General features: G+C 36.3%; 1 protein-coding gene across 3 annotated transcripts in view; it reads left to right on the forward strand.

Moving 5' to 3' along the window:
- Positions 1-13,155, forward strand: part of CHM (CHM Rab escort protein) — a 78,839-nt gene that overhangs the window by 44,261 nt on the left and 21,423 nt on the right. For all 3 annotated transcript variants that reach the window (XM_067304144.1, XM_067304145.1, XM_067304146.1), the window contains exon 9: positions 10,516-10,593. In XM_067304144.1, the coding sequence (XP_067160245.1) occupies positions 10,516-10,593 (78 nt within the window). The remainder of the gene's footprint in view (positions 1-10,515; positions 10,594-13,155) is intronic.

Below are 13,155 nucleotides of genomic sequence, written 5' to 3' on the forward strand. Positions count from 1 at the left end.
GCCATGGAGCAATCTTCTAATCATCAGAGATTATTAATCAAGCTTTGGGGTTTTATAGTTCAGGAGCACTGCCAAGACCTACTTCTTGCATAGATTTTTTTTTCTTTTCTCCCCTCTCAGTTGTTTTAAGTTGTAAGATGTCACATTTCATTTGTTTCATCATAAGCTAAAAAAAGGAATCGGAAATTAGATGAATCTTGCACAGAACACTTTGGTTGCTTTTAAAATACTTATATGCTAGATGCCTTTTCCTGCAGAGGTTTCTTTGTTTCCTGTTGTACAGAAGATTGCTCTCAAGGGAAGGCATCTTGTCACTGTGTTCTTCTCATGAAGTTAATATCCTTTTTTCTGTATTCCTTACTATCACTAAAAGCCTACCAAGAAACTAAAGTTTCAGCCAAGGAGTGAGGTGTACACCTTTATGTCTTTTCTGATATCTTATTGTGAATTGCAGGTCTAATCCACCAAATGTTTCTTCCAAATTTTCTTCCTACAAAAAGGGAGGATATAGCAGAAAAGAAAACATCACATCTGCAGAATTAGCAGTTTATTTGCATCAGAACAGTCTATGTAACACTTTTGGGCAAGCACAGACTGAACTGCCCACGTTCATGTAGCCCAGGGGAGGATGGTGCTGAGCCAAAACTGTGCTAAGCATAAGTGTAGCACTGACTGTAAATAGAAGTTGACTCCTGCATCAGAAATGACTTGAATCTAAGTAGCAGGTAATCTGAACAGAATTCTGTAAAATACTATATACATATTATGTGTTAGCACTTTTTTCTGCGATTACCATATTTGGTCAATTACCACATTTCTTCAATTTCAATATTATTTTCTTAAATGCGTTTTTCTGTTCCATGGTTGTTTTAAATGTGGAAGATGTGGAATTAATTTCATAGTAGAACAGCTGTAGAGGAGTATACCTAACAAGTGTTCATAATTACAGAAAATTCCCATGGTATTAATATTGATTTTGGAGTGCATTATTAGATATGCTAGGATTTTTTTTTTCTAGGAATTTATTAATGACCGTATCTAAGATTCTTTTCCATCACACTTAGCCTCTCTAAGTGATTAGATGCCTTCTACAAGAGTTCTCCTGTGTATTAATGATAAGCTTACTAATACTTCATTTGCTCTTATTACTAAAATTTCTATAACAGTAGACACAAGTAAAACAGAGTAACAAGTGAAAACAGAGCTTAAACATGGTCTTATTTTTGTCAACAGAACTCTTTCAGATTTTGGAAATAGCTTGATAAACCTACACTGACAACCTACTTCCAGCAAAACTGGAAGTCTAGGAGCATAGAGATCTCTGATGAACTGAAGATTTTACTGCAATTCTTTGTCTTCTAACATCTGAGTTTTAGAATACAGAATTGGAAGCTAGACCTAGTGAAAGACTACACTGAGTGCCAAAGCCCTAAACTTGCATATTAAATAATTGGAAATCAATTTTAAATTAAAACTATTGAAATTGTTGCATTTCAGTGCAGATCCTGCTGTTCAGATATCCTGAACAAAAAAATTAAATCTTGCCAGACTCTAATGAAATGGACTTAAATTATCCCTATTTTGTGATTATGCAAAAAGTGCACAGAGTGTCTAAAGTACCTTGGGGGCAAGTGTATTACTCAGATTCTTGAGTTCTGTGCTTTAAAACAGAATCAAGTTTACCAGTTTTTATCTTGTTACCTATTTTACCATGAAATACTATATGCTATGCTAGAACTCTTCACAGTATGTGAATATAATTATGTATTTCTCAGTATAGCAGTCTGAAATCCATATAGTATAAAGGAGCTATTTCATACTTTTAAAAACAAATTTGATTTTATTGATTTAAAAACAAGTGGAACTCAGAAATTTGCAATAAATTTACCTTTGACTGGGCTACTTTTTTTTCCACCCCTCTCTCAGTTTGAGGCATTTCCTTTCTGAGCTGTCACCATTCCTGTCTGCTTTGTCTTCTCTGTGGAAGAAGCTTGCTGAAACTCAAATCAGCAGATGTTCTCATTCTTTTTTTATTAGTACTTTTTCAGTGTTCAGGTTAGGAGCTTTGCCAGTATAGCAGCTCTTCCTGTAGCATTGCCTGGTCACAACTGTGGAATTCCCTTCTGTTTTCTGGTGCCAGTGCAGCAGTGAAGATCTGGGAAGAAAGTTAGCTTGGTATGTGTACAGGCATGAAATTGTGGTTCCAGTGGAATACTCGTTGGAAGTTAGTTAACTTCCAGTTGATAACTGTGCAGGAACTTTCTGGTGGCTTTAAAACAGCCATTTTTGCTAATTGGGTTTATAAACTAGGCTGATTAGAGAATTTTTCAGGACCTTTGCATTCATTATTCCTGTAAAATTTTCAAGTGTCCAGGATGAAGTCAAAATACTTGACTCTTTCTTCATTTGCTTGCCTAAGCATTTATTGTCATATATTATCTTTTCCAATAATTCCCTAAATGCCAGGGCAGTTCTGGATGGCAGTGGTTATTATCTTTAGAGAGACATATTTCTTCAGTGCTGGCTTTTGCTTTTTTCATCTTCACCCAGGTGGTCAGTATACATATTAAGATTCGACTTTTATATGGGAGTGTTCTGTGTTAGGAAGACTCATTATCTCTTTACTGAAACATAGCCATTCTAGTTGTATTTGATTTGTCTGTATTCTACTTTTTGATGTTTTTAGGACATACGACAGTATACTGCAGGAAATGCTGAAGTTCTTGGGACTGTCAGGAAACAAAGAACGTAACATAAGAACCAGGACACAGCTTGCTCTGTGTGCAAAAATAAATTCAAAGAGGACAATTCATTAATTCAGGCCCTTGGCATGTTTTTCTTTGATCTTTCTCCAAAGCTTGCTGTGCCGTGCATGCAGTATTTGTCTTTAAGGAAGAAAATAGTTTTTGCTATAGATGACTATACAATTAGGGAAAAGACCGTTCTATTTTTTTAATTAATCACTCCATGCATTTTAGGAAAAGGAGAAAAAAAAAAAAAATCATGTGCTAGAAATAAAAGCTACCTTTTCTGGTGTAAAACTATACTTTGTGATATGATTTTCCAGTCCTTTTATGTAGTTTCAGAATGAACTAAGGGTAGTCTGTAAGCTATGGGTGTTTATGATATCTCTATGTTGAAAATCAAGATGTCAGATGGAGAGACATTCTATTTTTGTTCAATTAATATCGGGGAGCATTACATCAAAGCAGTAAACTCCTCTTGTAGCAACAGATGCAGCAACCCTGAAGCCTGTTTTCACTCTTGTTACATTAGTGTTTAATTAAAGAAAACAACTAGTTGGAGGCAGTTACTTTCTGTGAAATGTAATGAAGATTTATTTTGTAAGTGACCTTCACTGTATTAGCTGAAACAGTAATCAGTAAAATTAATAGAATAATCAAATTATATACAAACTCATAAATCATCATGAATATGCTGTCAAAAATTCAGCTCTTAATATGTCCTATTGTTTCGCAGCTGTATTAAAAATTACAACTGCTGATTCCTGCCTTGATAGGAACTGAAATGGCATTTAAAGGCTGTATATGATGGAGGGCTACCAGGCCAAAAATTTTCACAACTGTTAATTTAGCTGTAATATGATTTGATGTCACCAGGGCAAAGTTGAAGCCGAGTACAGTGTTGTTGCTATCTTTCAGCAAAAGCTGAATTATTGGTGAAGGCAGTAGCCAGTTAATTAGAGTAATATCAGTTTAAACGTCTGTCATTTAGGGTTAATAGTATCAAAGAGTTGCCTTGTACTTCAAGTACAGTCAAATCTTCTTGAATAGTCTATTGTATGAAACTAATGTTAACACAATGATTTTACTTTGTCATAAATTATTGGGATGCCATTTAGTTTAATATTTCAATTTCTATATTTAAATAATTTTGGCAAGTTCTTCCAAATCATGTCATTTTTCATGCTAGGCTGTTTTAATAGGTATTTCAGCTCTTTGTAATTGTTTAACATAATACAATCAAAATTCCTTTCTATTTTCATTTAGAAAGAAAAGTTTTCTGCTGGCCTACTATGGAAACAGGTCATGCCCTCCTCCACTGGATAGCAGGCTACTCTTGAAAATAAGTCATTCACATTTTTGCGCAGCCAAGCAGCAAAATTCTTTCAAAGCATGCTGGATAAATAAAGTGCATTTATCAAAAAGTCCTTGAATGTGGTTGAAGTTAAAGGAAAAATATAATTTATGCCATTTTTAGCAAAGGAATCTTAGTTCTGGTTAGGTTAATAGTTCTAATTTTTTTTAAGTTAAGCCACATGAAATAAAGTAACCTAAGTTGGTCTGGAAGATCCTAACACATGCTTTATCAGGTTAGAAGCCACTGATTGCAGCATTACAGATTTAATAAACCCATAGCCCAAGGCTCTAGAATATTCCTTAGTGGATGTTTAACCTTTGGATCATCTTCAACAACCAACAACCGGACAACCAAAGGGGGGATACAACATGGTATATCTTCTCCTTACTTTTGCATGGGTAGAAGCCATATTTCTCGGGGACTGGATCTTCTCATTTGCCCAGTAAGCGATACTGTTGGCCTTTCCTTAGACTGCCGCACTCTGGAGTAGAACTGAGAAGAGATGTCAGCTGGTAGCACACTTAGTTGTTTGCCATGCCACATCATTCATGTGTTCTAAAAGGTCTTGTAGTGTTAACTGTCTTTGAACTCAATTTTTGAATGCCAATATGGATCCCATTTTAGGAAGTTAAGTTTGAAAGGTTTTTTTCAACTTCATCTATGAAGGCTGTAAATGCAACATTATTGCCTGGTATTCTTGTACAAGGCATAAGGAATGAAGATAATGTGAATGTTCTCCGGTTCATTTTTCCTGTTTGTAGTGGCAAGATGGAACTTAGTGAGTATATCACGTATCCTAGCGACAACTAAAGCTTTTCAAAACTGCGAAACTTTCCTTTTTCTTGTATCAAAACATATTTATTGCACTTCTTTGTTTTTTAATATTATGGACCACCTGGGAATCTGCCTGGTGAGCAGCACAAGGTTGTGTACTTTTCCTCTAAAAAGAAGTAGGTCCCTCTTCTGCTTGGCTGAGTGTTACGTATTAAAGTTTTATGCCAGGTTTTTCTTTTTTTGGGGGGGGGGGGAGAAAAGGGGTTGTGGGACACTTGGTTGAAACTCCTTTCTAGCCTTTACTAACCATACTCAGTTTAGAGGAGATGAAGAACAGATGCTGCAGTGGAGGAGGACAGAAAATTTTTGAAACTCAAATAGGTGATGCCCAGTATAAACATCAAAAGGACCCCAATATGAAAGAGTTGTTTGGCACAGAAATGGACTTTGATACTGAATGCCAACATTGAGAGGCTACTGTGTAGAGATACATGCGTTTGAAGAAATATGCTGTCTTTGCATAAGAAAAGCCTTTTTGTGAGAAGGAATCCATAAGCCATATACTGAATCGGGACAAGTGACAGAGGAGCCATCGAACGCTGTGGCACCACTTGATGGAATTTCAAAGCCATTGAGAACACTGACAGAAGTCACATTTGAGATTTATTCTCAAACTGAAAACCATTATAAAGAGAATATATCTATTGCCATTAACATCTGCTCCATGTATGTTGTTACTATGTATAGAGAAACCATGTTCCTTAACAGCTGTTGCTGGGGTTATGCGTTCCTGCTTCCATTCAGTGGGCAGTCTTCTGTCCTGAAGCTGATTGTTGAAAGCCTGGCTAGACCTCGGGACCTCAAGCTCTGCTGGAATGCTAGGGTTGGCAGATGTGTGGAGCTGATCACTATCGTCATGGCCCTTTGGGTATTATTGTGCCCCTTCTTTGCTTGCATTCAACTTAGTAGCTGCCTATCCCGTTCTGCAAAAGTGAAATCATTTTCCGTGAAGCTGGCTGGGAATCAATAATTCGGGGCCAAGAATTCCACTGTTCCTGTATGTGAGAGGAAAGTAACACAGTTTAGCTTTGTGTCAAAAGACACTTTTGTGTCCTCATCAACTAATGAAAGGGTGTGACTTTGTACCTCAAACCAGACCTTTGATATCCTTTTGTAGCACAGGTGAAGTTTAATGAGAGCATCAGGAAGGAGGATTAATTTGTTCCACCTCTTCTTTGCACTCTAGAACTGTGAACCTGTGAGACTTGCAGGCCCTTTTCATAAACTGTAATTTTCTAGTTTGGGACGGAATGATCCTCCTTTATCCAAACTCGCATCCTAGTATAAGAATGAGCGATTATACCAAGCGTAGTGTTGCGAATATCAGCATGTAGATGTTGAGTTTGTGCTTCTCCTGGAGCAAAGTTCATTGGTAGCTATCTTCATGTTAAAATGTTTCTTTGTTTTGTTTTGTTTTCTTTTGGTCTCCACAATAATTCTTAAGGCTAAACTTTCTAAGGTTGCACTGACAGTTGTGATTCCTTTGACAGGTTATGCTTGTATTATGGATTACCATTTTTCCCCCTCACCCCATGTGCATAACCAGTCTTTCAGCTGGTCTGAGATCATATCCCATAATCATGGTCAAACACTACATGGAAACCCAGAGTTACTTCCCCTAACAATATGCATGCCAGCTGTTTCTGATAGATTGGCTAAATTGTTATACAGAGGAGAGCAGGGACCCTTCCACAGACTTGCTCAAAAAGGAGACCATTAGTAGTGAGCAGTTTAGCATTTCCTAGGCCTTGCTGGGGTCTGATCTCCTTTGTCTCTGAGAACATGCTTTATTGGAAGTACTTTGGCCTAGTTTGCAGTGCTCAAAAGATGATCCAGTAAAAATGGGTCCGTTTCACGCATTTGGCCTCCTTACTACTGTTATGTATCTTAAGTTCCCCAAAGGCTTTATGTGTAATTATGTGCCAGTAAGAGATCTAGCTATGCATGGGATACAGTATTATCATTATACATTTCATTTTTCACATTTATGCTTTGGACTATCTTTTCTTGCTGCTTTTACCTCTGCAGTGTGCATCAGGGAGCAGCAAGCTAATATTGCTGAACCTACATTTTCATAGGTTTGTGTGTTCCAAATGCTGCTGTTTCATATCGTTAACCCAAAAATGGACTGAGAAACCTTGAGCCAGTCAACTTGTCTATTTCTTGTCTTCCTTAAGTCATACTCTGTACACAGAAAACGTTGCATGCTTTGGATCTCTGTCAGGCTCCAGTCCTTTAGATTCTTCTTGTTCTTGTGGCAAGGAATGTAAGTAGGTTAACTTTAACCTACTGGTATCTTATAAGATTTTCCTCTGATTATTGTAGTTTATTTCATCAAGGCACAGGCAACAGATATGACCTCACAAATGATTTTGAGATCAGCAAAGCTGTCTTACCTATTTAACAGCTTTGACCTAACAGTTGGAACAGATATCAAGTAGAGCAGTATTTCAGATGCTATTGGATAAAGCCAGGTGAAGCTTCTCAGTCCCACCAGTTCAGTGACGAGGTTGCTTGCCAGGGATCCCATCTAGTGTGGGATCCATGTCAACATGTCACAGAGGAAGGCACAATTACTTTACTCTATAGTGAAGAACAGTTTTTTGGTTTGGGGTGTTTTGTTTTTTTTATTTTTATTTTTGCCATGTAATAAAGTATTTCTTTTAAGACATTACAGGTTAATATGAGTTACACAATCTATTCTGCACCCCTGTTTTTTTGCAGTGTTTAGTTGATGCTCATTGAGTTGCAGAAGAAATGAGGATGGGTTACAGCTTTCATCTGTTTTATTTTTGTTCAAGAGTACAAGGAGACACCGTGAGCTGTTCTTGCACACAAGAGACGCGTGCACCAATATATAGTACGCACACACTGAATACAGTATTGCAGAAATATTTAGTTGTATTTGTCATTTGCTGTCTTTCCTTAAATAAGGTAAGGATCATTTCAAACAGGAGAAAGTAAATATATTTTTAAAGGGTCTATATGGTAAAGCTTGCTTTTAGTTTCTCATCTATGGAAAATTGAGCTTTAACAGCAAATCAGAACATAACACGCGTTAGTGTTATTTCTGTATATTTCCTATAGAGTTTCTCTAACTTTAGTACACTTGTAATTTAGGATGAATCTGAAAAATGGGTCTGGAAACTGATCACAAAAAGAACAGTTAAGAAAATCCCTTTTTTACATGTGGAGGAGTTGGCTTTTTTCCCTTGTTACAAAAAGAAAAATATTGTTCCTTTTTTCAAATTCATGCACTTTATTTGCAATTTCTTGGCATTTGTGAAAAGATATTAAAGCTTTGAAATTCAAAAAAAAAAAAAGCAATTTCTTTGTAAAACAGGAAAATCCTATCCTAATCAAGGAAACCTAGGAGAACTACATTCCAGCAAGCTAGCTTGCCTTTCTCGTGCTGATTTTCCTATGGCTAGTCTTATGCCTAGCTAGTGTTAGGTGAGTATTAGAGATGTCATGCTAATCCTTTAAATTACAGTGTGAACTGTACTATGAGATAAAACAATTACATATTCTTATTTTAAATACAGTATCTAGGCAGACTCTGTTAATGAAATGGCTTTCTGATTCTTGTACCTCTCAGTGTTGATTCTGTCTGTCCTGTGAGCTGAACTTCAAAAGCTAGGTCACACCAAAGCTCAGCCAAATAATGAACTCAGGAAAACTTACAGTATCCTTTTCTGATATGGTGCAAAACAGAACAGTGCGTCAGTGTATTGAATGTGCCGCAGACTGTTCTACGCTTTCTTGTTAAGAGGCTATTTTCTTTTGAATAGTAGGGATCACAAAAAAGAACAGAGGTAGGGTAATTCGTAGGTAATTTGTAGGGCAAAGGAAAAATTGTCAAATGCCACTGGGTAGCATTTGACAGTTGTCTCTGATGGAACAGTTCTCTCTCAGGGAAAAAAATATGCAGTTTGTACAAATATACAATTTATTTGTTCTTTTCTTACTCCTCCAAATACATAAGAGGTTGGTGATAGCTGATTGATCTGAAGGAACCACTGGAGAGTCTTAAGAAAAATTAAAGATTCCCAAGACTGATCACCCAAACAGCCCAGTCCTGAAATTGTATTGTAAGGATCAGGCAAATCTTAATGTGCCAGGTGTTATGTTATCACCCTAAGATGAGTAAGTTTTCTCAGATCGTTGAAAACTAAATATAAAAGACTAGTCATCTGAAGTGTTATGAAAGTCATGTGGCTTACTGTGACAACAAACATCTTTCAAAATGCTGAAAACTTCAAGAGGTCCGTAAGTCCATTTTGAAACTTTGTAATTCAAAACTCACTGTACTAGAATGTAATATAGTGAGATTTGAGTACAGTTTAGCTGGTAAGTCTTTTGAATGCTTAGTTATAAGTAGTCAGCAATGAAACACAGAGGTGAGTGGAAGGTGTATATCTCTGAGTAGAAGCACTGTGTTATTAGGCAGGAAAGCATGCAAGGTGTAGCAGCAGATTGCTTCATACAATAAGCAATATCACAAATTGTGTGGCAAAATGTACTCTTCTCGTGTAGACCTGTTCCATTGGCTATCCAATAATGAGTTCGACTTGTTGACCCCTGCTGTGGCACTGTAATTCTCGACTTTATCTATTGCACTTCATCAAAGACAAAGTAGAGAAGTGTGACCAGATTATTACAGAATCTCTTATTAAAAACTATTTGTAAAAGTTGGTATAAACACATATGCAAAAATAACTTCCTCATATTTAAATGTCATAATTTAGTTTCTTTGAACTCTGAGTCTCCCTGTAGTTTAAGAACAGATGAGTTGTAGTATTGGCCTAACTTTGGGGTAGTTTAATTTTCTTTGCTTGTCTTATGTATTAGGATTTGCTTGTAAGTGGAAAACTTAATATCGAATAGCACAGAATTATCTAGTTTTTAGACAACTGACCCGTGAAGCTCGTTCATTCTTCTGCTTAGGAGATTTCTTATCATCATTCCACACAATATCTTCAGCAACTATAGCTTAACATAAGCAGAACCTGGAGGAATCAGTACTTGGAAGAGGTCACCTATAGATTGCAAGAAGTCTTCATTCAACTGGGGCACTTCCCAGTGCCCCCAAAGTTTAAGCTGCTTGTAGCCAGTAAAGTTCCCATGCTACGTTTTTTAAGAGTAGAGAGAGAAAATCTGAATTAGGATCACACTTAAAAGTCTATTAGGAATTTGGTTACTGTATTTTTTTATTATTATTATTATTATTCTACGCTATGTAAAATGTAGTGTGGTCAGCAGATATTTTGTGTACCTTCAGTAAATAGGTGCTTTTCCGGACTGAATGACTTAGGAGTCTCTGACACCTCAGAGAAATGAGTGCCCAAACTAATGTAACTATTAGAGTGCTATGATAAATGCTAATACAAAAAACGTTAACAAAATATCCTTTACAAAACCATTTGATGTGGTTTATTTTGAGCGTCTGTTTCGGAGATTAAGACGTCATTAAAAATGTTGTACTACAACGTGCGGAGTACTTTGCCTTATTGCAAATACTCAGATTGCTTACAATCAGTTATGATAAGAGTAACTTTTATTTTTCCTAATATGTTCTAGGATGTGTGCTGTATTTGGTGGTATCTATTGTCTTCGCCATTCTGTGCAGTGCCTTGTAGTGGACAAAGAAACTGGACGGTAAGGGTAATATAAGTAACCTTCTGTTTATGTACAAAATACAGATGAAAAATGTATTAAGCCAGTTTTTAAAAAAATGATTCTTCAAAGATCCTCCTTGGTATTAATAACACATCAACCTTGATTAAAAGTAATTTGTGTATAGGTCCTCCAGAACGAGGAAAGTGGGTCTAGAATATAGAAACTAAATTAATTTCCCTGTGATATTACTACAGCTCCTGATCACCCAAGCTTGGAAGACAAATCATTTCAGCTGCCGGGGGGCTGGTGATGAGTGATGTTAGTTTTCCTTGTGGCCTTACCTACTCTAATTGATTTTCATCAGATGACAACAAAGCCCTCTGTTATTGCATTTTTAAAAATGGAGCTCACCTAAAGACTCATCAGATTAATCTTTGCTGATAATGCATGTCACTCCAAGAGAAAAGACTTTAATGAGTTTTTAAGGTAGATTGTTGTCATAAACTATGCTGCCCTCTTATCGTAGAATAAATTCTTTTACAGCAATATCAGGCCTGTAGGCAGGCTTAAATTTGAGCAAAGAAAAATCAACCTGTAGTTTTGTCCATAGTGGCATTTTTCACACCTCTGAAGATCGTCATGGTTTCTGTTGTATGCATTCTAACAATTTCTAGTCTAATGCCTGTGATAATACTTTCAGCTCTTTTAAGAGGTTTTTCAGCTTAGTTTTTGTGATTGAAAACTTCAAAATATTGTGTGCAAAATTTTGAAAATTAAGCTAGGAAACATGTAGTAAGGTTATGTGATAATATTTTACTAGGGAAATTAGTAGTTAAATTATCAGTGTAATATCTTTGCTTTCCAGTTGCACTGCACAAGTTGATTCTCTTAGCATGGTATTTATAGCTAAATTTGTTATGACATGGTCAAGTAGCATCTGTTTTTCCTGAAATTCTATAAACAACAGGTTCTCTTTCCCTTGGTTGGCTGAAGTTCTGAAGTTCATTGCACAGTTTTAGACCTTGAGATGCAAGTGTGATAGTATTTCGTCATATGTGTTCCCAAGTGCATGTTCATATGCAAATGAAATTATGTCCCTTTCATAAACTCTGTATCTTTAACAGTAATATTTGAACTCATACTAGGGAGCTTTGTTTTCCAGTGTTGTTTGAATAGTTAGTTATTATATCAGAGGGACAAAACTTTGAGTTGTTAACAGCTTCCAAACATCACTCTCTGGAGTTCTCACTGATCAGTGATCCTGGTTCCCCTAATTTCCAGCTTATTTTGCACATTTTCTGGATGCTAGAAGTGAATATCTTTTTTAGTAAGATTATACGTTTTCTGAAAGTAAGTTGGAGTATTGCATTTTGTTTAAACTGCCTTTATGCTTTGGATCTAATAAGTTTGTCAGAGATCCTGGCAGATTTCAAGCCTCCCTGTTTAGCCTATTAGGCTGATTTAATGGCTCACTCATGCTGTTTTCACTTAAAACTGCAGGATAGATTTTGAGGTGCAGAAGTATTGATGTATTTTTAAAAGACTTTAGCAGACTCTCTTTTTATTCCCAAAACATTAATTTTTTAATAATGCTATTATCTGTTGCTGAATATGAGGCGGTGCAACCCATGCAGCTTCCCCTGTCCAATCACCTGCCTTTTGCTTTGAACCGCCTGCCTGCCTATGATGATTAAGTATTGACATGTGTGGCACAAACACCTAGTGGCCAGTATATTCCTTACCTCCTAGAGGTATTTTATTTTCTGTCTGTTTCCTCTCACCAGAATGTAGTATAGCTTTTTACTTCTTCCCAAAAGTCTTTCACTGCAATGTAGCTTGGCAGGCTAACCAGTGTGTCGTTAGGATCATCACTAATTTCTTTCCTTTCCCTTCCTTTTCTTTTGCTGTGTTACCTCTTTTCCTTGCTGTGCATTTCCCTCCCTGCACCAGCTCTAATTTCCTCTTGACTCTGAGCCTCACTCTTTTGCCTGCTAAAGATCAGCTATCAAATTGTTAATGAGGATATTTATGAGTTACTGAGCTTTTGAGTCAACAGTCCATTAATAGTAATTGATAATAGACAAATTTATGTCTCTCTGTCACAGACCACCTGTAGTTGCAGGGACAGCTTACATTGTTGATTACAAATATTTTAATCTCTGAACAGTAGAAATTTAGTCAAATTGTGCAGTGTTCATTACGATTTTATAAACATCTTGCATAGGCTTCCAAACTTCATCAAGATCTTCTTGTAGTTAGTGAACTATATTATTAATGCTCTGCTCTAAAAGATGTAAGGAAAATTTGTATTTATAGGTAAGTGCCATGATTTTCTAATTGTTTTTGTTCATTTAGACTTTAATTTGAAGTCCCCTAAATATTACTAAAATGAATTTTCAGGCATTTTCTGGACATGACTAATAGTCTCCCTAGCACAAGAAAAGAAAGAAACAGTATCATTATCTAACTGAACTGTTTTTTCACTTTTTTTTACTATCCATAACTATGTATTCAGAGAGCAGTAGAACTTGTCCCAGATACACAGTTATATTTATCATGTTACTGTAGCCCTTTTTATAGTGTATGAGTTTCAGGGAAGAC

The sequence above is a fragment of the Apteryx mantelli genome, chromosome 13 (genome assembly GCF_036417845.1).
Source record: "Apteryx mantelli isolate bAptMan1 chromosome 13, bAptMan1.hap1, whole genome shotgun sequence".
NCBI lineage: Eukaryota > Metazoa > Chordata > Aves > Apterygiformes > Apterygidae > Apteryx > Apteryx mantelli.